At 48.7% G+C, this 24,026-nt stretch overlaps 1 protein-coding gene across 6 annotated transcripts in view; it reads right to left on the reverse strand.

The window, feature by feature from the left end:
• Positions 1–2,111: 2,111 nt before the first annotated feature.
• The window catches only part of BCOR (BCL6 corepressor), an 82,626-nt gene continuing 60,711 nt past the window's right edge, over positions 2,112–24,026 (reverse strand). For all 6 annotated transcript variants that reach the window (XM_082337990.1, XM_082337992.1, XM_082337991.1 and 3 more), the window contains 7 exons: positions 19,675–20,003; positions 19,074–19,343; positions 13,257–13,423; positions 6,004–6,149; positions 4,733–4,810; positions 4,373–4,523; positions 2,112–3,187 (listed from right to left, as the gene is read on the reverse strand). In XM_082337990.1, the coding sequence (XP_082194116.1) occupies positions 2,893–3,187; positions 4,373–4,523; positions 4,733–4,810; positions 6,004–6,149; positions 13,257–13,423; positions 19,074–19,343; positions 19,675–20,003 (1,436 nt within the window). In that variant the 3' untranslated portion in view covers positions 2,112–2,892. The remainder of the gene's footprint in view (positions 3,188–4,372; positions 4,524–4,732; positions 4,811–6,003; positions 6,150–13,256; positions 13,424–19,073; positions 19,344–19,674; positions 20,004–24,026) is intronic.

Raw genomic sequence — 24,026 nt, forward strand, 5'->3', positions numbered from 1 at the left:
AAGGCAGCCAGCGGTTCGACTCCCTGCCTACACTCGCTGCCACTGAGTTCGCTCCCTGCCGGCATGCTGCCATCTCTCCTCTCCCCAAGGCAACTATTCCCTGGGCTTGCCTACTGCAAAACTATGCTTGCAGCCAGCCTCTCCCACGACAGTCTCTCCCAAACTGCCCAGAACAGGGTCAGCCAAGCCAGCCTCGTGTGGCCAGCAGCGCGGGATGCTGCCCTGCTCCTTCGCTGAACCTTCCGTGCTCTCTCAAGCACCCTCGCACGGCAAAGTCTCTTTAAGAAAAGCACATCCTAGAGAAAATAAAACGGTTGCGTTATGTCAAGTGACAGCACCGCGATCAGGTGTTCCCCGCCATGGCCCTATTTTTAGAGTGCAGACGAGCCCCGGGGCAGGCACACGCTTGCATTACAATTGCATGAGGCTGTTACTGTATTTGAGCACGGATGCAAGCGCCAGCATGGAGAAGGCCCAACTGTACTCGGTGGAGATAGTGGAAAGCTGACTAAGCGGAGATGTTTGGGGAGCACGTGCTCAAGATCATTTGAGGAGGAGCCGGCCAAAAGAGGAAGCCGCGTCAATCTTCTGTTTGCCTGCGGGGCACAGCAAGAAGTGAGGTGTCTGCCACGCACCCCTGGAAGTGGTACGAAGCTGATTTATGCTCAGCTCAAAGCATCCAAGCATTACGCAGCTGATCAGATAAACGTGTCTGTAACAATTGCTTTTTACTGTTCTCCCTCGCCTTAGTTTTTCTGGCCCACCTCTGCTTTCCGAGGAGATCAGGGGTACAAGCAGCCAGCACTGGAGAGTAGGGATGTCTGTGTTTCAGTTCCTTGCAAAGCTGGAGGCTGGTGTAAAAGGAAACCCAGGGTGCGTGCATAAGCCGTACAGGAGAGACCATCCTCATCCTTATCCAAAGTCTGGAGAAAGATGTCAGTGGCTGTATTAGGACTAAAAATTCCCTGTCCCGTGCAGAAATGGGACTTCAGCTGCCAGCAGCAGACAGCTGTTGGACCCCTCTCACGCCTCTTGGCTCAGCTACAAAACCACCTTACCCCCAGAAGCAGTCCCACTGTAAGCCACGCAGGGCAAACGTTTGGCAATAGACTCAATGGCAACACGCCACGAGAGGCATCAGCTCCGCGTCTTTCCCTCTGGGGCACTTTCAGGAATGAGGCGTCGTTCTCCCTTACCTTCAGGACGAGGGCAAGTCACACCCTTCCTTAAGCTCCTCCAAGAGCACAAGATTTAACCTGCAGTACGCTGTCCATTAATCAAAACCTCTGAGCCTCATTGCTCCAGATGGAGAAACTTTTTCCCAGATGCCTTTCTCAGATGGACCGGGTGCTCTGCTCAAGACCCTTTTGGTGGGTGTCCTGGCCCTCATCAGAAAAGCAGCGCAATTTAAGCGTCTCAGCTGAAGCGTTTGGCTATCACAGGACATACTACTGTTAAAAACAGCCCCAAAGCAAAACTCAGACTTTGGGTTCACAGCGGGAACTTCTTTCCAGAGGGGAAAGGCAGACCCAGACCCTTAAGACAGGGCCTGCCCAAGCCCTAGGACTCCAGCCTCTTAAGATGCGAGTCCCCAAGCTGTGTAAAAGTGACATTCTCTTCACTGTCCCTTCAGGTCCCCCCAAAGGGTGCTCTTAGCCTTAATGCTCCACACTGAAACTAAAGCATTTACCCTGGTACTATTTTCCTCCCCTCTGCAGACATCAATGAAAAGAGAATTCAGTCAATTCAACTTAAAACGATGACAAAGGAGGAAAAATAATTGAACCTATTCACAATTCTTTAACTAAAAGGCAATGCAGAAAGTATTGTGAATACCGCTTTTAAACCTCTGTCCCACAAAAGACGCCTGCTCGATGTTTTCTTGTAACCTTGAATTTAGAAAGCCGATGCAGATTCCACCTCAGATTTCATCAGCTGCTCGCCAGCACCTATGCCGGTTCTGTTCCGCTTCGGGAACCGCTCACGGAGCCTCCTTTCATAAACATTAATGAGTCGGAGCTCATTTCGCAACCAGGCACAGAATTAATGGGAGTCACTTTAGCCTCTTCATTTCTCAACAGTTTTATTGCCTTTAAGAAAATTTTTGTAAAATATAAATACAAAGGCAGGAGATTTACTTACAAAGTTAAAACACAGATCTCAAACATAAACACACAATTCAGAAAATTTAGTTTATGTACAGTTTCAAGCAACTTCAACATATGTTAGTTTTTCAATATTTTACAAGGTACAGAAAAAATAGTTCAAAGTCTTCTTTAAATAAAGAGCATAAAATGTTTAAACATATATAAACAATCCGGTTTGATGTGTGAAAACTAAATTTCACAGCTTTTAAATTAGGATATAAAAGTTCTTACAATTAGTTGATGCGTATGGATATGGTTTAATTTATATTACAAACTATTGAATTATATTCAATAGTGCTTACCTGGCCAAAGCAGGTAATTCTGTAAACAAAAAAACAAAAATAATATCACCAAGTGCCTTACTGAATTCTATCTCCCAAACAAGCCACACGACTTTGATCACATCACCTAGAAAAAGTATGTTCTGTGTAATCAGTGCTTTGTATGAAACAAAGTCAATGTGTGGGTGTGTTCTTTAAAAAAAAAATGTGTTCCGAGTAATAACAAACTTATCCCAAAGCCTGTGTGCATTTAAAGAAACATTATATAACAATTTTGTAAAAACTGATTGAAGTTAAAAAAAAATTCTTCCAAAATCCATCCAACTGGAATTCAGATCTCTTATATAAAGGAAAGATATTTTCATATTTAATAGTGTCCTTTCTTTACAGAAACAATTGCATTTGAACACATATACATAAAGAAGTAACTGTATAGAGTACTGTACATTAAATGGCCTGATGGTTCACCAGAGGATGTCGAAGGGAGGGTCCTCGTGCGGATGCAACCAGTGAAGCGAGGAGCCGAGCAAAGTCTTGAGTTCGCTTGTAAACTCTACCAAGTCCAACAGCTCTTTGCTCTCCGGGTTAAAAGCTTCAAGGTCCGTAGCGCAAGAGAACAACTGGCTGAGGGAAGTCTGTTTGTAAAACTCTGCCTCCGTGATGGTGACAACTTCCAGACTGGGGAAGTTGCAGCGGAAGATGCGAGATGACATTTTTAGCCTCTTCACCACGTCCGAGAGCAAAAGCCAGTTTCGTGGTCTGTGGAAGCGAAGGAGAAACAGGCTCCAATAACTGACATTAAGTCACGGGCTTCTTCACTCTTCACCGTATCACTGTGTGACAAACCCTCCCCGCAAAAACAACCCCCCCTGAAATCAAGGCCATTGCCCAGGGGGCCAAATATAACAGATGTGCCGGCGTGTACATATTTGCTCATACTACCGCTGCCCGCAGCTTCGGGGAAGGAGGGGGACTAAGCGTGCAGGGGCACTGGAGCCTACAAACCCAGGACTCGTGAGCGTGCGCAGGTCGGCAGCCATCCCGACGGCTGCTCACACGGTTAAAGGTTCACCCGGCTGAGCCTGGCTCTCATTTAGCAAGTTACGAGATGGCTTACAGTTAAAACCAGAAATTTCAGCACCTCTGACTTCCAGAGATGCCAATATTAAATACAAGTCCACAGAGGGTTGTTTTTCTCAGATTAAGAATACGATTTTTTAATTCAGTCTTTGTACTTGTCCACTTCAGAGAACTTAAGTTATATCCATCACCCAAATAATAAAAACATGCTAAAACCCACAATCCCACATGATTAATATTCAAAACTATTTTTCCCACGGCTGTCATCAAAATTGGTGCAGATGACAAACAGTAGCTGTTTACGAAGCTAATTTATATCTTGAATGTAACGGATAATAAAACTTTCCAGGTCTTTGCTTATTATTAAGTGTCATAGCATCTTCTGTAAGATACTTATTTGTTTGATCCAATTCAGAGCTTTAAACCAGTTTTGCTGCGAAGTCTAGAACAGCAGTAATGGTGTCATTTCGTCATCCACAAAAGCGTGGCCACTCAGCAAAACAGAAAGGCCCATTAAATAAAATTAACACTACCTTACAAACATGATATCCAAATTTCAGTGCTAGACGCACTTGTATTTTGGGACGTTATACCAAGGTGGGAGGAATGCCTGCCTGGGAGGAATTTTTGTTCAAACATCACTCGTCCCGCTCAGGAGTATGGACTCAAAACACAGCCCCAACAAGTCAGCCTTTCCCCCTCTCACCTCCTATTAGCTTATTTCTAAAAAGCCTGGCAGTTACAGTATTGCTTTCTCATTTACCCTGGATATACGCAAACGCTTTTCCCCATGGACACGAACGGCCATCACCCCAAGCAGATCGCCTCAGCTATTTTTACCCCAAAACCTGTATTTGTTCTTACCCCTGAGAGAGACACACTTGAATGTTGTAACACGGCAAGGGAGGCTCATCTGAAAATTCAAATTCAAACACATCGCTAAAGCCATCTTCATCTTCATCACCTGGGCCGGGCGGATTTGCCAAGATGTCAAATCCAGATTCATCTTTTGGATCTAAATAAAATTGAATAAAGGTGCCAAGTCAGCATTGAAGAGACTGTTGCAGGTCTTGCTTTTTCTTCCAATAACGTGATCTGTAAATAAAATCAGTTTCCTTCCTTCCTAGCTTCCTCCACCATAAAAACAAAACAGTCCCCACCCCCACGTGCCGCATGTTTTGAAAGTCTCCACATACAAAGAAATAAAGGGTAACATTTGCTCACCGCACACAGAGCTGCCATAGAAATCCCAGTACAAACCAGGGTCATCAACACTTCGACCTTGCAGGTCAGTTAAATACTCTGGAGAGGAAAAAACAACAACAAAAACATACTGATGAGAACAAAAAGCTGGCAAGTTTAGCAGACCATGTGTCATACAGTCTCACTATGCATCCTCCATACCTTCCATCAAATAAAACCCACACCGTATTATTCCTGATACACGTGCTACAAAGAACAGCATATACACACATCATTCTCGCAAATACTCCTGGAATTAGCTTTTCTCCTGCATCCTGTCTCCCATCACATCAAGTAGCGACCCACCACATCAAATAATCACCCACGGTCTAAAAGGGGAAGACCCAACCTTAAGCTTCAGTAACTGAGAGCAGCATTTTATTTCTGTGAAGGACAGGATGTAGCACGGTTTTTAGCCTGCACAGTTATTCCGGACACCAACCTGGGGGTGAAACAGTGGCCCCCAAAAAACTGATGGAAAAGGTTTTTCCACATAGACACATTCAGAAGATGTAATTCTTTTCTACAGACATGATTTGGGAGATTTGCTGGTCGAGGTGATGAAAAGATACTGGGATTCAAGACGCTAAGAAGTCCAAGATACTGGACTTTACTGGAGTCCTGGTACACCTATGCACTTTCTACACTGCACCATTTGAACAAGTGGATGAGTACTTAAACTCATTGACTGTGAACACTGCAAACATTTTCAGAGGTAAAGTTATTAGGGAATGCAAGTGCCTCTATCCAAAACTCACAGGAAAAAACCCTAAAACCATGTTAGAACATGGACATGTTTAAAGACAAGAGCATTTAATACAGTTTTACAGCATTTCAGATATAAAATGAGGCAGAACTTGCAAAAAGACAAGTACTAGAAGGATAAAAAGCAAGACCAGGAGAAAGCATGATTATGTTTAACGAACAGCTATTCCATTTGGCAAGTTTATTTTCATTTCAAGCAGAAAAATGAAGGCACCGAAACAGCCCGCTGACCTCCTACCTATCAAATCTGATAGTGGCATAATCCTTATGACTTATTAAAAGTTTCAATTAGAAGGAGCTCCCATGCATGGCTATGCTTCCCACCTGCAGCAGCTGGGTTTTTGCAGGCAGAGAGGGAGCTACTGCAGCCTACCCTAACGCTCCTCAGCATGGAGCCATCCCCACCGGGCGGCAGGGACTTTGGGGGGCCAGGGACCGTCGCCCCGTTCGCCACGACCAGCAGAGCCCCGTGCAATGCGGCCACGCACCTGTGAGGAAGGTCTCCATGAGCTCGCTGTGGGTCATTTTCACGATGGTCCTCCCAGAGTAGGTCGCAAGCGTTGGATCAGCACCGTAAGACAGTAACAGGCGGACAATTTCCAAGTGATCGTTTTCGACTGCATCATGGATTGGTCTAGGGAAATAAAAAAGATCACGGCGTTACCTTTTGACTCAATACTATTACGCAAATGCATTTCACAAGAAACTTCTGACTTCAGATCAAACTTATTTATAGAAAATAACACTATTAATACAGCTGCCAATCATCTCATTGTCGGTTTTACTTGCACATCATCCCCTCCCCTCTTGTCTTTTCACAGTCAAGACTGCTCGGGGCAGATATGTCTGTTACGTCTATTCATTGCCGTACGTATTTCGAGGGCCAGTAAAATAATTACACTGCTGTAAGAGAAAGTAGGAGTTTGCATGAAGCCTCACAAACATCATTCTGCTGTAAGTCACTCTACCGTTCCAAATCTCTGCCAATTTAACAGCATGTTGTGGAGTAAGGGCTCATTCAGCCTGCCTGTGGGCAAGCACGGAAATCAGTTACCCAAAGCTCCTAAATTATGTACACAGAAATAAGTTATGAAAATTTGCTGGGAATTAAACTTCTGCGCTATATCCTCTTTAAATAGCACTTGCCAATATATTTGCAGCACAATTCAACCCTTCTACTCAGAGAAGAGAAAAACATGTTATTTTAAGTTTAGTCCACCCAGAAGTTAATGCATTTTACGCAGCATGAGCAATCTATACAAGCTCAGACATAGATTTTGTGAGCCTACAGAAGGATTATTCATTAATACACATGCCTGCAATTCCAGGTTTAGAATTCCTTATCGCTAATTATAAATCGCATTAACTTTTGCCTTTAAAATTGATTATACGTAAGGGGGAGTTGTCTGGAAGTAGAACATATTACCCTTCAGACTAATGAAGATGTGTTAAAATCCCATCTTTTCCTTAGACGGCGATGACCAGGGAACTGAAAGGGGAGTTAAATGCAACGGCCACTAATCGTGGCAGTTCAGCTCAACTCTACATTCCTCCTCCTTTAGGCTGTCAACACTGCTGCCCCCCAACAAGGCTTTCAAGCTCTCACACAGATGTATTAAAAGGTAAGAAAAATAAGGAAGGACTTTAACTAGGATCACATACTGCCTTCCTGGAAAGCTTTCAGAGTGACGTTACAAGGAGAAGTCATCAGGAAGCACAGACAAGCAAACCCCTCAACTCCGTCTACCAATCTGCCAAGCAACGCTCGGCTAACAACCAGGGCCAAAACTCCCTCCTGCAAAGAGGTCACGTCCAACCACTCCTTCAGCCACACGCGGCGATGTCCCCTCTATGTCACCACCGCTTTGGTACGGGCGGCATCCACATGAGCTCGGGACAGAGCAGAGCAGATCAAAACAGTCAGAAGAGGAAGGCACACCGCCGTTTTCCCACCTATTACACAGCGCTGCTGGTGCGAGGGGGACTCCGATCCACCTCAGGAAGAGGTATGTTCCAGGTGTGTTTACCTCCAGTACTTTACAGTAGGCTGTCACTTAGGGTGATTAACATCTGTCACACGTGAAGCACTCTCGCTTGCCCCCATCTTGCGGGAAAGCTGTATGCCGTTTTGGTTTTGGCATGTACACACTACATTGACACGAGGAGGTGCACTTGGAGAGTTTGCGGCTCCTTCCGTATGGAGAGAGGGCTTATCCCGCGCTGCCTGCCTCTGGCACGCCCCGGGTCACCAACACAGCAAACAAGCAGGTGACCCCCGAGCTGCTGAGCACGGTCCTCAACCCAGCTCGTGCCACCCCTCGGACCCCCGGCACCAGAGAGCACAACACATGCACGCCTTCAAAGCCTGACGTGCCACTCTTTGGACAGCCACTTTCAGATTTAAAGACCAGAGAGGTCCGTGAGGGTCACTTGCAAAGGGTCAGAATATCCCTTTCTCAGTTTCTCAGGGAAGTCTCTAACATAACACTGAAACTATCTGACACCCTTGAAACAGACAGCGCTGGAGAAGCCAGCGTTCCCGGGGTCCCCCGCAAGCCTCACCCTCCCACCTCCACCTACGGCCCCAGTGCTTCCGCACAGGGACCGCCGCAGCATCGCAGGCCTACGCAGCACCCAGCGCACCCAGGACCCGGCCGGTGCTAAACATCCCAGGCGATAAAATGCAAGAGGTTAACAAATAATAGGGGTGCTGACACAGAGGCTGAAGAAGTATCGGGTGCTTCTGGCTGTCAGCAAGCATCTGAGGCCTGAGCTGTCGGGTCACGACACTCCCAGCATCTGTAGCGGGAAAGGTCAGCTTTGCTGCAAACCCTCCTGTCCCCCGCTGGGCATGCAGCATCCCTGGCTGAAAGTCTGGCAACGGGCACCAGGAACAGATGAGAGGTACGGCCACCGCCAAATGCTGGGGATGCTTTTTTCTTCCCCACTCCCTCACTTTACTGGAGTCTTTAATTTTGAACTGTTTTCCATTTTATTTTAGAATTAGGATTTTCTGGGTTTGGGGAGGGTAGGGGTGGAGAGTGTTGTGGGTTTATTGGTTTGTGGGTTTTCTTGTTTGGTTTTTTTTTTAAACTGACTTACCTAAGTGGCTTTTGAAGCAGTAATGAATTCAAGATGATCCCTTAACTTATTAAAAACAGCATCTAAATCACCGCCCAGTGTTTCAATCGATTTAACAACACCCGGACGAGCTTATTAAAGGGAGCCTGGGCATTCCCCAGGAAGGAAAAATCACAGTGCATGGGCCGTAACCCCGGGATGGGACCCCCTCTCCCTTCCTACAGGTCATCCAGCCCAGCACAGCAGTGCAGACAGGGGCAGAGGCAGAGGCAGCGGGGCAGGCAGTGTGGCAGGCAGCAGAGCAGGCAGCGCAGCAGGCAGTGGGGCAGGCAGCGCGGCAGGCAGCAGGGCAGGCAGACCCATCTTTGTCACCTGCCGGAGCACAGGGAGGCCACCCCAGGGACGAGAAGGGACTTTATAGAGGCAAAGGGAAGGAAAGGCGCCGTAAAGCCACACGGAAGGAGGAAGAACAATAAATAGAAGGAAGCGAAGGGAGGAAAGAAAATACTGGCGGGGAAGGCAAAAAAAAGCAGATTCGCCAGAGATAAGGCAGGAGAAAAAAGGCAATAACAGAGTGTTGACAGACTCTTTTACCGGCTAGCACAGCTTCTTGGCAAGCTCACGAGCGGGACCATGCAAAGGCACAGCTACTCATGTTTGCTTCTCCCACCAGGACCGGCAGAGGAGGGAGCATTTTTCAGTCTTGGCAGAGTTTAACCATCCTCTTTGTAGGATGCAAAAGTGACCTACTGTAGTTGGCAGCTTTTTCAGATGTGAAAAAAAAGATCCCTGGGAGTCCTCTCCTGGGCTGCTTTGCTCATATAATCTTTTCCACCCTGAGCATTGTGGAAATAAACACGCTCTATCCCTAATGGTACAGTTAACGGTAGTACAGCTCGTTTCTAAAACAAACCCTTCGAAAGGCCCCAGAAGGATCTGGGGACATTCGAGAGCTGCAATATCCTACAGGAGACACACATCTCAACCCTCTCTTGTGTACTGTCGAATTCTTCCTACTATTTTTACCGCTACTAGAGTTAAGAAAACATTTCACTGGGGGTTTATCATTCCACCACCAAAATTATAAACTATTTAGTCAGGGTTTGCTCTCAGCCTTTCAGGCACCATCAGAATTTTCCTCGCTGCAATAAGAGGTCTCGTAACTCGCCGAGCAATACCGTATCTTGGCGTTTTATTTTTATTTCCATCTACTCTATTATGCAACGCTGCCCCACGGAAGAGGCAAGGCACAAGTTGCAGGAGAGCAACTAGGGCGGCTGCCTCTTCTCTAACGCAATTAGCTGCTGGAGGGTATGGCTCTGCCAAGACCAGCTGAAAGGACGCAGGAAGAGAGCCATCTTGGCATGGTCCTCCCAGGGAAAAAATAAAAAAGGCTGAGCTCATCAGCCACCAGCGAGAAGGATAAAGCAAAACTGGCTGCGGAGAGTGAATCTAGCGAGCGAGCGAACTCTGAAGCAACGGAGAGGCCTCGCTAACAGGCAGGAGATGCCTGTATTTTTGGCATGTGGCTTTGTTTTTAAAGCGGCGCCAGTTCAGCTAGGGCATGCCGTGGAGGTAAGCGGAGAAGAACAAGGAGATAATGCCAAATACACTGGCAACCATCCTTGCTAATGTCAGGCACTGGCCATCCTGTGCCCCTTGTTGAGCTACTGCACTTACTGGGGTCCTGTCAGGGAAGGAAAGCGCTCACCTCTTAAGCACGGTCTATTATTATTTATAGGTAAGACGATTAAGAGCCCTTAGTGACTGTGGCACCTCTGAGACAGGTCTTAAAGATCTCACCTCGTTCTACAATAATCTTTGATTAGCTACTAATTCAGCAGCAGAGTGCTTGCGTATTCAGGGTCTGCAGGCGCTGAATTTGGAGAGCCATCACCAGCATGGAGTTTAAGGGAAAAAACCTAGACGATGTATTCAGCCCGGCCAGATGCCCTGTGAATAGGGCAGACAGAGGGACACCCTGGGCTGCGGGCAGCAGTAGGTGCACAGGCAGAGCCCCAGTGCTGAGCTGAGGGTGAAGGGAAGGACCGCACCGTACCTACACCCCCCAAACGCTGCCACCTCCTTGCCCTGCTGCTACAGTCTGGCACTTCGCTTGGTTTTGGCTTCGACAAGTTCTGATAGTATCAGAAACCAGAGGCTGAAAGGCGACCGACCTTATCTACTGAGCTCGCGACAGACTGGCTGCGAAGGTACACAAAAAGCAACACCAAAGCAAGAGGCTCACCATCTTTGCTTCACTGTGAAAACTTAAACACAGGCATGCAAAACCGCCACATCGATCGGAGCACCTGCAGCACTTCAGACAGGACTGAAAGCAGAGATGCACAGACTTTGCAGAGCTACTACTTTGCAGAGTCCTACGTCCTTCACGTTCGTGTGGACATTTTGTTCAGACTGACGCCATACCCTCGCGTGTCACGACTTTTCAGAGGGTGTCCTCCAAAAAGTTGACCGCACAGGCAGCATGTAACGCGGACCAAAGCTTCAGGCAGCTGGGATCCACCCCAGGCTGCCGTGCTAACAAACACAGCGTACGCAGTTACATCACAGCTCATGTAGTTACATCACTCCTCTATGCGGATTTACGTCAACTGGCTGAACAGAACCAAACACATCCACAGTGACTGTCTGGAGACTTGAGAGCTTCCAGCAGGACCAAAAATATCTTTGGCTAGTGGGCTTGTGAAGTGGCGGAGGGGGCAATAAGGCATATTCAGTGTAGATGAAAAGCAGGGGAGGGGGAGAAGACTTTGACGGTGTGTTTGTTTGGGTTTTTTTTTTTTTGTTTTAAGGTTTTAATATCTTTCCAAGGGGTGAACATGTTCAGGAATTTAAAAAGCAACACAGTTGAGGAAGACTGACACTTCTTTCCTAAAAGTTAAAGGAGAAAAACTTATTGGGGCTTCAAGAGAGAAATGGGATTTGTCTTATTTGTCATGATTTACTCTAAATTTGTCATGATTTACTCTACGGAGACAGAGAAGCCCGGCCCTACCAAAAGGCAGGGGATAGCACCGATCAGAAGTTCCTTACAGAAGCTTCTGCTCTCCGTCCTACCCAACTCAGGGCAGCCGGACCATCTTTCACCTGTAGATTAGATGCGTTTTGGATTCACACTGTCTGTTGGGCAGCTTTTCAAACAAAAAATGTCTGCCATCAGGAAAGAAAGGGGACCGCAAGCTGAGTTCTGACATTACCGTCTACGATCAGGTCATTATTGTGTTCATTTCTAAAATGCATTTTTCCCAGAACAACTTTTCAGGGTACACAAGCCAAGTTTCTTTCTTGAAAATCAGCTCCATCTGTAAATCGAAATCAAAGGTGGACTCTGAACTGGCGGGTGATTAAGACTGGTCAGAAACTTCCTGGGGTTCATTTTCTATATAGGTTATTCCGGCAAGTGAGACAAAAATAATTTAGGATTCTTTTTATGGCAACTCACCACGGTTGCATAGGTCAGGTGTTAAAGCTGGAGACAGCAGAAAATGCGGGGCTGTTTGTCAGCCTAGAAAGCTGAGACTTCTTACAAAGAAGTGGGAGATGGAGAAGGAATCTGGCAATCCAGCCGGAGTTTCAATGTTTCTTCAGAAATGTTTCCTTTCGGCCGTGATGGGCCGGTAACGACTGACCATCATGAACTTCTAATGGACCATCCTAACCAGCCCTCTCAGGACTTTTGTTTTCCTGACTCCTCCCTTCCCAAGTTAATAAATAAAGAGCTTAAAAACAAAAGAGGCAGACTCTTAGTTATGCTAATTTTACCTCCTTGGCTATTTGGATGGTGATAGTGAATGTGATAAACCATTTAAGATAACAAGCTGCAGGAGCTTCACAGAATACAAAGCGACCTGTCCCCAAAATGCATAGACTGGATAATGTTCTGCAAATGCTGAGGAAAAGTTACCCCAAGGTCAGCCCCGCAGAGGCCGGCAAAGAGCTACTTTAGGAGATGCACAAGAAGCTTAAAAAAGATGCAGAGCAGCATTTCTATAACCACAAAGCAAAAAAAAAGAAAAGCTCACTACCTACTCTGCGAGCACACGAGCTAAGCGCCCCTACTATTCTGTGAAGGAAACTAAAAAAGCCTAATTCGGGATAGAAAAAAAAAAATCCAAAATATCAAATGAGCAGACGAAGTTTAACAGTTCAGCAAAACAACATTTTTATATAGCATATATAGGACTCGCACACCTGATCGCCACAAAAGCCTGAAGTGCTCTTAAAAGTAACCTTGCTAACAAGGCAAAGCCCGCTCCTTTGGCACGACTCAAAGGAGCTGGAGCGCACACGAGCAGGGCCGCAGCTCAAAACAAAACCAAATGTATCAAAATGCCCAGAGAATAAAATTACGCCGACCTCGAGTCACAACGAAAGCGTGTGTGCCCCCGCCGCTTCATTAACCGGAGAGTGGAGGCGCCTGCCCAAGGACCAGCGATAAGGCCACCGTGCAAAATCCCACTTTGGGGGTTTCCAGCAGGATGGGAAGCAGGGGAGAAGGGAGGATAAAGAAGTAGAGAGGGAAGGGGTGGATAAAGAAGTAGAGAGGGAAGGGGTGCTTTCTCCCACCATCCTGGCCAAAGAAATCTACCGCCCGGTGGCGGCGACGGCCCGGTGCTGGGCCGGGGGTGCTGCTAACCTGGTTCCATCCTGAGCGCTGCAGTTGACGTCAGCCCCGTACTCGAGGAGATGCCGCACGATGCTCAGCCAGCCCCTGGCACAGGCCTCGTGCAGGGCGCAGTAACCCGCGTTGTCACGATGATTCACATCACACACCTTGTTTTCCAGACAGTACAGAACCACTTCCTGGAAATGGGAGGAAAAACAGATACACATCGAGTCAGTTCTTGCTGTGGAGATGCACAGATTTCTCCTCTTGAAGGAAAAGGAGGGGGGAAAAAGGGCAAAACACAAAACCCCTACAATATGCCTAAGTTACCCTCTTTGAGATGGGTCAGTCAAAAGGAAAAGAAAAGGGGAAGCCGTTGAAAGTCCTGCTTCTTCAGGAGACAGAGCGGAGACCATGACTAGCTTGTGCAAAGCGGCACGGAGAGCTCCGCGCCCCGCGGGGCCCTTCCCGCAGCCCCCAGCAGCAGGAATCCTCGCAGAGGGGGAAAGCGCAAATTTCGCAGACAAAACTCACAGCTTTCCATTTCTCAAAACTTCCACGCGTAAAGCTAGCAGGAAGGCTTTTACTCTTACATCTGCATTTTTAAGCAGAAAATTCTGCAAGCACAACAGCAGCACAGCCGACGTCAGTTTGATTTTAAAAAGAAAAAAGCGCATGACCCGAAACAAAACACATTTAAGACACACAAAGGACGGTTTGTTATCGGTAAACAAAAAAAAAAAAAAAAAGCCCGACTCTATCAAGATCAGGGAAATCCCATTTTCACCCACCCTGGTTTTCTGCATGCACAACTAAAGCCAGGCGCCAGGTTCCAATAACGAGCCCGGCGCCGTGGGAAGCCATGTGAATTTAACACAATTCATCTTGCAGTCAAATATACCACGGTCGAGAGCCTAGGCCAGACTCAGCTCTACGCTATCGTGCGGCCTTGAAACAATGACTGCTCCATCACTCAACCAAAAATTTAGGATGGTGCGAGTCTTCCTCAATTTGTCTCAGATGCAAAAGGAAAAAAAAAAAACCCAACACATTTCTAAGTGATACTGCATGTATAAAATAGCCTCCGCATTCCCAGATTAGTGGCAAGCCATTAATTTTGCATTTGCTCCTCTCGAAGGCTGAGCGACATCCTCGCAAAGCCAGATACGGCGTGGAGGGGGCGAGTGTTTGCTTTGCCAAAGCGAGAGAATAAAACAACCGCCGGGTGCAACGCATTTATTCTTCCCGTTTCAAAATCTACCGGAAAGCCCGCAATAATCTGTGCTCTGGGTATACCTGACCCGAGAGCTGGTATCCAGGATACAGCATGAAGCTGCTCTTTTAGCAGGCCCTCACTAACCAGGCTAAAGCGGGGAGCTAATGAGCCGCCCGTCCCAGGCGCCAGAGCATCCCCCTCACCTGCCGCCGGGACGGAGAGGTCCACCACCTGCACCCTGACGCACCCACCGGTTTAACCTGGGATCCCCACAGTCCTGAACAGGGGCTCTTCGTGTTCCTGCTAATCAGCCCGAAGGCCAAAAATCGCTCCAGAACAGATGCTCTTTACCCTGCACTCGCTCAAGCCCGTAAGAAAGGGCTGTGGAAAATTATACCCTGGAGGTATGAATTTTCCTTCAAAACCAGACCACCCTGCCAGGCAAATAAGCAGACGGATATAGGTAGCAGAAGCGGCTGCCGTATTCAGCTCCACTTTTAGCATGCAGTTACCATTTAAAATAGATTCTGCAACTCAAAATAAAGGAACACCTTTAATCTATTTTTGCAAAAAGGAAAGGCTCGTCCTAGGGCGGAATACCTACTACTGGACGAAAAGGCTAATTTTGTCGGGCAATTCTGTGTTAAGAGGCTATAAGAAGAATGTCATTAACCACAAAATGTAACCATAAAGACCATAAAACTCTACATTGTTAATTAATTAAATGCCTCATTAACTTTTTTTAACATGATTTATTCAATTTACAAAAAAATTAGCCATCGCTGCCGAACACAGGAACATGTGGTGCCACAAACACACTTTTGGTTTCATAAGCATCTCTCGCTAACGTTAAAGAAAGGCTGTGAAAGTGCCACGGGGCAATTTGATGTCTGTTCAGGTGCTCTATTTAAACCAGCAATCTGAAAATCACTCGCCGTTAATCCAAAGAGTCAAGCTAGCACGTCACCAGGCAAGACAAGAGCCACTGCTGCTTCTGCTGCCTGCAGTTTGTTAGCCAAATTGCAAACAGCAACGTTAAAAGGTGCACGCAAATGTGCAGGCTCCATCCTCATCTACGAAGAGGTGCCCTTCGCTTTAGTCTCTCCCACCCATGCTCTGCAGCAGCTCCTGCCCCTTTGCAAGGGAAGGGGTCAGCATCCCCCTGCACATCCCCCATGCCCCGGGCATCCCCCAGGCCCTGAGCAAGCATGCTGCCACCAAGAAGCACTAGTCCATTCCACCCAACCTCGAAACATGGCCCTTGGGCAAGGCGTTATAACCTGAGCCGTAACACTTCCCCGCAGCACCGTGCCAAACCCCAGAAGTGATGCTCATCCCCTGGCAGGGTGCGGGAGCCCCAAGGGAGGATGATGCTCAGGAGCTCCTGCTCCTGCAGCGGTGCCGCCGGGGACCCAGGGACGGACCCTTGTGTGAGGCATCCCTAGGCCAAACCCTCTCCCCCTGCCTGGATAAGCCCTGTCGTCATGAGTGTTTAAACCTCCTGGAAACAAACACCATCTTTCACCCCACCCCTATCACACATTCCTCTAATTTCACTGCCTTCCCAGGCAAGATTTAATCCCAAATTCACCAGAGAACTTCCCAAGTCCAGACACACATCAAAAAGCAACAAGCGGCACAAAGACAACCCGTGTTTCCTCTCCCATCAAATTCATTACGCAAGCCTTTTGTAATTTTTTTCCCAAAAAGGCTTTACGCTCCCTATAATTCCCCCTTCACAAAAAGTAAATTACAGTTTTAAGACTACTATTATCTCAAGTCATTTGTTTCAAATGGGGAAAACAGAATGGATTCAGGAGCGTCCATACACTGGGATGGGTTGCTAACATCCTGATGAAGCAAGGCCTGGCGCAGAAGCCTAGCAAAGAAAAAGCAAAGCTTCCCACCAGCTTCGGCAAGGTTTCGCTCAGACCGTATGGACTTCCAGAGCAGAAGGCCATTTGCCACACCGTCTTTAAGTAGCCTTGTCTCCTGCAGCCCTGCAATTTACCTGATCAGACACAAGCTGCATTCGTCCTTCGACATTTCACTCTCGCATCAGATTTTACATGCAAAATTGTAACCACGTGTGTCCCCCTCTCCACAACTATCTGGGGCATGTCTATACCATGGAATTGAGGGTGGGGAAGAGGCACCTGAGCAACATTTGGGCCCCCCGTGGGTCCAGGAGCAATATATACAGCTCGCCAGCATCTCTGCATGCCAAAGGTGCCAGTGCTGCCTCTGGGTTTGGGGTGGGATCTCTGCAGGGCTGCAGGGCATCCCTGCTGCAAAGGCAGGCAGGCAGGCAGGCTGCCAAGGGCAGGCACGAGCTCACCCAGTCTCAGGGCAGAGCAGCTGGTGCCAATACAACACCCCTGCCGCCGTCGGGGCTCAGCGGTGCCCTGTGGTGCCAGCCACTTCCAGCTCCGAGTCCTGCACCAGCACTTGGCGTCCCTTTGCGAGCCGTGGCCCCACTGGCGCAGACTCATTCGCCTCCTCTGCCACCAGGCTGGTGAGGGGCCGCAGGGCTGTGGGCTGCCACCGCAGCAGCCACGAGAAGCCCCCGTGTGCCCGTGAGCGCCCAGCGCTCCCCCTTCAGCATCAGCTCCCGGCCATCACGCTGCAGCCACCAAAGGTGGCTGCCCCGCTGACAGGGACGGCAGAAAACAGACGCGTGCAACTGCCACAGGTCACAAACCAGAAAATTAGCTTGACCCAACGAGCTGGTTTTGGTTTTTTTTGTTTGTTTTGTTTTGTTTTTTTTAATAGAGGAATTTGTAACTTCTTGACCACTCTAATTTTTCTAGAGACAGGGGAAATTCAGTTTTCTAATAACCGCAGTAGTCTGGTCGCTAGCAAGGAAAACACAGCTACAGAGTTTCCATGGCTGAACAAACTATCACAGCTCACCACAGGCCAAATGAAGCCCCAATGGGGCGGCGTGGCCACCCACCGCTCTGGTCCTTGAAAGACACAGCTGATGCCGGATTCCAGCAGCAGCTTGGACACATGGACCGGGCTCTCCTGTCCCATGCTCTGCCAACAAGAGGACCCGCTGCCACGCCATCAACACCGGCCAAACGATCAAGTCAAACCATCAGAATATTTAAGCCTATTAAACGTGGTGTTCGCTTGAACTTCTGGGTGAATTCAAGTCAGAAAATCCCCGACCAGCTGATGATGGGAACACAAGGTTACCCCAGGGCCCCGGGAACCCAACTCTGGTGAGCTCGGGCACCCCCAGCTTTCTGCAACCAGCCCAGTAACAGCTGACGCAGCGGACAGCTCCCGCTATCAGCAAAGCACGTGGAGAGCCCTCGGCTTGAGCAAGACCTCAGTTCATCACTAAGTTTTCGGAGCTGCCCCCATTGAGAGCACGACAGGCGCAGAAAGCAAAGTGCACAAGCATCCCACGGCAGCCTGCTATGCATGAGCGGTACTCACCCCGACAGACACCGTGCAGGAAGAAAATACGATAGCTTGGAGCACACGCTACAACACATTTTGATTTTGGATCCATAGGAAATTTTAGGTCCGTAGGAAACTAAATCATTTAAATTATGGAGATTACCATAGCAACGTTGTAACAACCACTTCTCCTCCTCCTAGCTAGAGCTGAAGTGCCCTGGGTTAGAAGAAGCCTTTGTCTAGGGTAAACAAAACCTTCCTGACAAACCCTGCCTTCCAGGGCTGGAGAAGGCCTCTCTCCACACGAAGCTCTCCAGCTATACAAAGGGCGTTCAGAGGTTTCTACAAAGCCCTGAAGCTGGGCAGGCCCCACCTGGGCCCAGGCTGATGCCACCTTCCAGCCTGGGGCTCAAGCCCAGCTCTGAAGGTCCAAGCAGTCCCCTCACCACCAAGGCGAGCCCTGCAGCCGTGCCGAAGGCAGCAATCGCTCCCTGCAATGAAACACCTCTTTGCAAGATCTGAAGTTGAGCAACCATGACGCTCATACCTATATGCCCATATTTCCCCAACAAAAGCGTGCTTCAAAACAGCAGAGCTAGGGGACTCGGCGGTTTCTGATTTTTGTAGCAACAGAGGGGCCATTTCATTAGACAACTTTGTTCCAGCTACGCCGAGCAGCTCCAGACTCCGAGCATAAAGCATGCAGAGTGCTCCTACGATGCATTTGAGCATGCAAGAGGACACTCCAAGCGCTACATCCTGTGTCACATACCAGATACTCCTTGGAGAAAAGAGAAAAAAATAAAACCCTCCTCCTAAACTACACGCTCTTCACAAATAACAAAAGCAGCTCATTAAAGATCACCATAAAGACTACTAAAAAAAAAAAAAAAAAAAGACATTCATTCTGTTTGCAGATGGCTTATATTTAAACAGACGCGAGGGTTACCAATAAAACTTTACCCTTTGCTCGTTCACGCGGGACGCTGCTTACCCTGCATCCCCGCCAGCTGACCCAAGCGCGGTGGGGACCCATTCCCGCTGACCCCAGACCCAGTGCCCCGGGGAAGGGAATGCAGCAGGGGAAAGGGGGCCAGCAAATTTCAACCACCAAACTCAAAGCTGCCGCTTTGCAACATTTCCATCTATAAAACTGGAAAGAGGGTTTTAACTTGTGAAATAAAAAACCATCGTCCCGCAGGGTGGTGAGGGACCCTTACCTCGTACCCCAGGCGTGCCGCCCGCTGCAGCAGCGTCTCCCCCGCGTTCTTATTGACAATAAGCCTCCGTGCTTCGGGCGGCATGGGCCGGCTCGGGGTGGTCTCCTGAGGGGGGGTTGCGATCGGCAGCTGCGAGGGCTGCGAGACGGGTAGCAACGAGGGAGTCTGCTGCAGGCGATCGTACAGCTTCTGCTCGTACGACTTGGCTGGCGAGGAGTCGCAGTCTGAAGTAGGCTCTGGTCGCTTCCTGACTTTCCTCGTTATTGTGACCTGTCAAAACCATTATTGTGGGGGGTTTTTTATCCTCGTTTTTACAATACAGCGATGGGATTATATTTTGCCAGCAAAGAATTACACTTTTCTACTCATATTTAATATTTTAAGAAAGACCTGCTACAGCTTTTAAATGCAAGATCCCTCACCCCCTGCAATAGTGCTTTTAACTTGGGTTAAAGAAAGCAAATACAAAATGTGCAAAGCATCCACAGACGAATTTGAATGCAATCCCCGCTACCCTGCATGCATGACAGCACATTAGTTTTAAGCAGGCTGGCTCTGCCTTCTGAGAGGCTGGTGGACAATTAAGTCTAAATAAAGATACCTTATCTTCAGCATTTTCGATATCTGTGGTGTCATCCCCTGTCAGAGATGACCTCCTTCTCCTCTCCTGCAGTGCCAAGTGTTTTGTTTTACACTGACGTTTCCCTGATGGCTTCTCACACTCGCTGTATTTCTGCAGCAGAGATGCATGTTGGAAGTCCTCCTCTTCGTCTGTGTACAGCCCATCTGTCTTCCGGCTTTCTTTAATTTTCTGCTGTTTGGCAGCCAACCTCGAGGCTGGAGTACAGCTTGGCTGAGCCTGCCTTTTGCTGTTTGCATTGGTGGATGAAAGGCTCTTCATGTGCGGAGACACTGGGAATACGGGCAAGCCTAAATGGGAAGGAAAGGCATTACACGTTGCATGGTGTGTTAAAAGGAAAACACATTGCTAGCACTTAACACAAGCTCCTCAATTGCTTAAGAGATCTACCAATCACATTTTCAAATCATTAATATTTTAAGCGTTCCACATTCAAATTGTAAATAGCATCTCGCCAGTTAACGTTACACTAACAGTTATAAGGCTCTGATAAAAATTGCTAAATGAACTGCCCCGTGCCGGGGCACCGCGAAGGCCGTACGGTGCCATGCCGTGCCGTGCCAGCTCGGCACTGCCGCAGCCCAGCCGCCACCGGCAGAGCGGAAAGCCGCCACTGCACCGCCTCGCTGGGGGAAAAACTCGCCTCCTTACCTGGAGCTGCGTTATCTGAAGGGGAACCAACTCCTCCGGCAGCCTGGGCCCGGCCGGGCTTGTCCGCCTTTGGCTAGGTGTGGTCGCAGGGCAGATACACGGATGGCAGGGGAGGAGGGGAAAGCAAGAGAGGCGGGAGCATGGATGAGGTCTTATTGGGACAGCATGGGGGGAACGTTGAGCTTAGCCCTAAGACGGCAATAAGATGGGGAACATCTCCTTGGCACCATTTTTACTTAGGAAACAAACCAAGAGAAGAAAGGCTACTCAAGGAGCCGTCCCTACAGAAGCCCTGTGCAAACTCTCTATCAAAAAGCGTGGGGATTTTGCAGGAAAAGCCGTCAGCTGTGTTTTCCCGAGGACTCCGTCCAGAAGTGAGTCCTTCTGTGAGACCAGAACACCCTGGGACATCGGGGAACTAAGGCCAGTGCTCTGCCACCCGTGGCAGGATAGCGGCAGGGCCGGTTTTTCTCCGGGGGTTAGCTCTAACAAGATGGATCCCACAATCTGGGCCACATGCAAAAAGCATGGTTACTTTTTTTTTTTTTTTTTTCCAGAGTGCAAGCAGGTTTACAACAAAACAAGGACAGGAAAGTTGACTTTTTATAGTCTGAATTTCCCTTGGGAAGAGAATTGAGGTGACCTCAGAACCAACTCCTCTGCAGAAAAATTAAAGGTTGCTGGAAAGGAAGGGACACCTCAGCCAAACAATACCACACCACTGAGGGAAGGTGCGGAAAAAACCCTGAGCACTTGAAAGAGGCTCCTTTGCTCTGAGAAGTCTCTGAAGTGATGCTACTTTCAGAACAGAAGAGATGGAGGAGCAAATAAGGCAGCTGCTCAGAGAAGAGAGACCTTTATTTAAAGAGCCTCGATCCAGAGCCAGTCAGTAAAAAAGAAAATAAAATCTAGAATCCTCTTGGTGGGCAGCTTCACACTTTTGTCTTCCTTTAAATAGATCTGTGAAAGCGACTTGCAGAAAGCTTTCTAGATTAAAGATGAAAACAGAAATCCCTCAGTTCTTCTGAGCCACTTTCTAGAAAAAGATGCATACCACGGCTTGCCAAGCAGATGTCAGGGAATTTACGAGACACACGATGTGCAGATTGTTCAGCAAAAATATGGTAAGTTTTTTAGGCTTTGCAATCCTGAAGGAAGAAGCCCAGTCGTAGGCTGAGCCTACGGATGCAAGGCTGTCTTTCCAACTCTGCAGACAGCACGAAGTAAGGAGTGTTTAATTCTCCTGTTCCCAACTAACCTAATTGGAGTAGCACGTGAAAAGCCCAATTCCAATACAGAAGTATCATCATTATCTACTTAATCACTTACTAAAAAACTTGCAAACATGGAAAGCAGCAGCGACGAGGTCTGGTGAGCGCAAAGGGAAGTAAGAAACTGCTGCATGTAGAAAAACTGGAATATAAAGAAAAAAAGCTCACAGGTCTGGAGAAGGACAGAAATACCAAAAGAATGGAGGAAAAAAACAGAGGAAGAGAAGCCTATCTCAAAGAACTGCAGGCTTTCCCATGCAGGGATGCCAAGGCATTAAAAGCAGAAGTTTAATCACCACAAAAAATGGGTACTCCAGCATGCAACCTCCACGTAAACTCTGTGCTCCACTTTGACCCTCCACAGTGGTGACAGCAGGCACCAGGCTAAACATGTGCCGCAGCTAAGAGATGGAGAGTAGCAACGCTATGCCCAGGACCTTCGGGATCAATAACGTTGCGAGAGGCCAGCACTACCCAGAAAAAGCCAAACGTCAGCCTGGGAAACGCGAGACACACGGGCAGAAAAAAGGCAAGCGATTAATCCTGGAATCCCACCCCATCTTTCTGACCGCTACATACATGAAGGGAGAAGAAAAACAAGAGTGAGCAGGAATATCCCCAAATATCCATGAAAAAAAAACAAGCCGTAAACCAAAAACCCAAAAAAAACCCAGGCCTCCGACTGATGTGGGTTGTGGCGAGTCTGACTCAGAGCAGGACCTGCCTGCCTTCCCGCAGGAGCGGGCTGCAGAGAGGTCCACGCGGAAAAGCAGCTGCTGCCGCGTCACCTGAATGCTCGCTTGTTCAGCTCCCACCCCGGCAGCTGCCTCCTCCTGCCTGCCAAGCCAGCGGCCGCCGCGCTGCCTGCAACCCGAGGCGGCTCCGAGGGGCAGGCAGCGGCTTTCCCAGTGGGCGAGATCCTCCCGGCTCCTCTCCTCGGGGCTTTTGTTTTCGCGCTGCCTGGGTTTTCTCCCCGCGCCGGGTGAGCGGCTGCGGCTCCCTGGAGGACTGTCGGAAGAGCTGGCTACCGCGCTGCCGGCAGCGCCGGGAGGTTATTGCTGAGCTCGGACCCCAGCAGAGACCGTGGCTCCTGCCTCAGCCATGGGTCCGGGCGAGCAGCATGATGCCTAGAGGTTGCAGGCATCCCTACGCTCACGGACCTGCTGTGCCCCAGAGAGCCAGCACGGGCAACGTCACCTCATGAGCGGGATGAGGCAGGTCCCTGAAATTACACTGGGCAAGCCACGTCCTGGCTCTCGTGGTCCTGACCCGCAAGTGAGGCTGCAAGGAGGTGACAGCCGGAAGAGTCACCGGGGGAACATCTCCAGCGGCCACCACTTGGTCACCCAGCCAGAAGGCACTGACCGCGGGACAGAAGGGTGCCAGCCCGGTGGCGGCTTGCAATGCACCGCATGACTCCTCCCACACTAAAATCCCAGGTTGAACATGACTGGAGCAACGAGCCCAGAAGTCAGCACCCTCCGTCTTACCGGAGATTTGCAGGCATAGGCGGCAAATCATCCCGCTGTTAGACTAAGGCTTCCTGGGCGCAGGGGCAGACCTCGATGCCCCGTTACAGCCCACTTCTTGGGATACAACCAGCTTCCCAGCAGCAGAGACTGCCACGTTCACAGGCAGTGCTTGGGCACCAGGAACAGCTGTTCCCAGCCCCAGAGCAAAAAAAAGCTGCAAGCGACAGGGTATAGTCTCGTATTCACAGTATCTGCTTGTTTAAGCAAAGGCTGAGGACTAGTCCCGAGCAAGAAAGACAAACTGGAAGTCTCCATCCCCATGCGACTGTCACACAGAGGATGCTCTGTCGCACAATGGGGAAAAATGCCCTCGTCCTAGTGAACTAAGAAAAAGGAGATTCAAAGGTTTACACTTCAACAGGGCTGGAGGAGAGTCAGCAAAGTGATCTGAACAATCTTCACTGCCTCTGCACAGTGAATGGATGGCGAGGCATAATTTAGTCAGGTTTATGGTTTTATAGTGGCTTCCAAAACCCAGAAGTTTTTCATAGCCATGGGGCGACTGAATTTGAATGCCTTTGGGAACGGTGCATAAATTGGGAGCCACCTCTTTTTCTTTCCCGAGGTCATGCGTGCTGCCGCAGGAGGCATTGCAGGGGAAAGCCAGAGCATCCTTACACAATGCGGCTTCTTGTTAGTGACCCTCGTTTAATCTCTACAAGGTGTCTCTTTCTGAAAGTACAAAGGGGAGCAGGTGATGGACAGGGATGTTTGAGCCGATACCATGCTTGCCAAGGCAGCACATAAAGCAAGGGAGTAGGAGTCAAAGCTCCTTTTAAACTAAGTTTTGATCTCCTGCTCCATGAATCCTTTTGGAGAACCTTCCCCATCAATAAGCATCAAAGTTTGGAGTTTTCTG

Source organism: Platalea leucorodia, assembly GCF_965183815.1.
Source record: "Platalea leucorodia genome assembly, chromosome: 2".
Classification (NCBI taxonomy): domain Eukaryota; kingdom Metazoa; phylum Chordata; class Aves; order Pelecaniformes; family Threskiornithidae; genus Platalea; species Platalea leucorodia.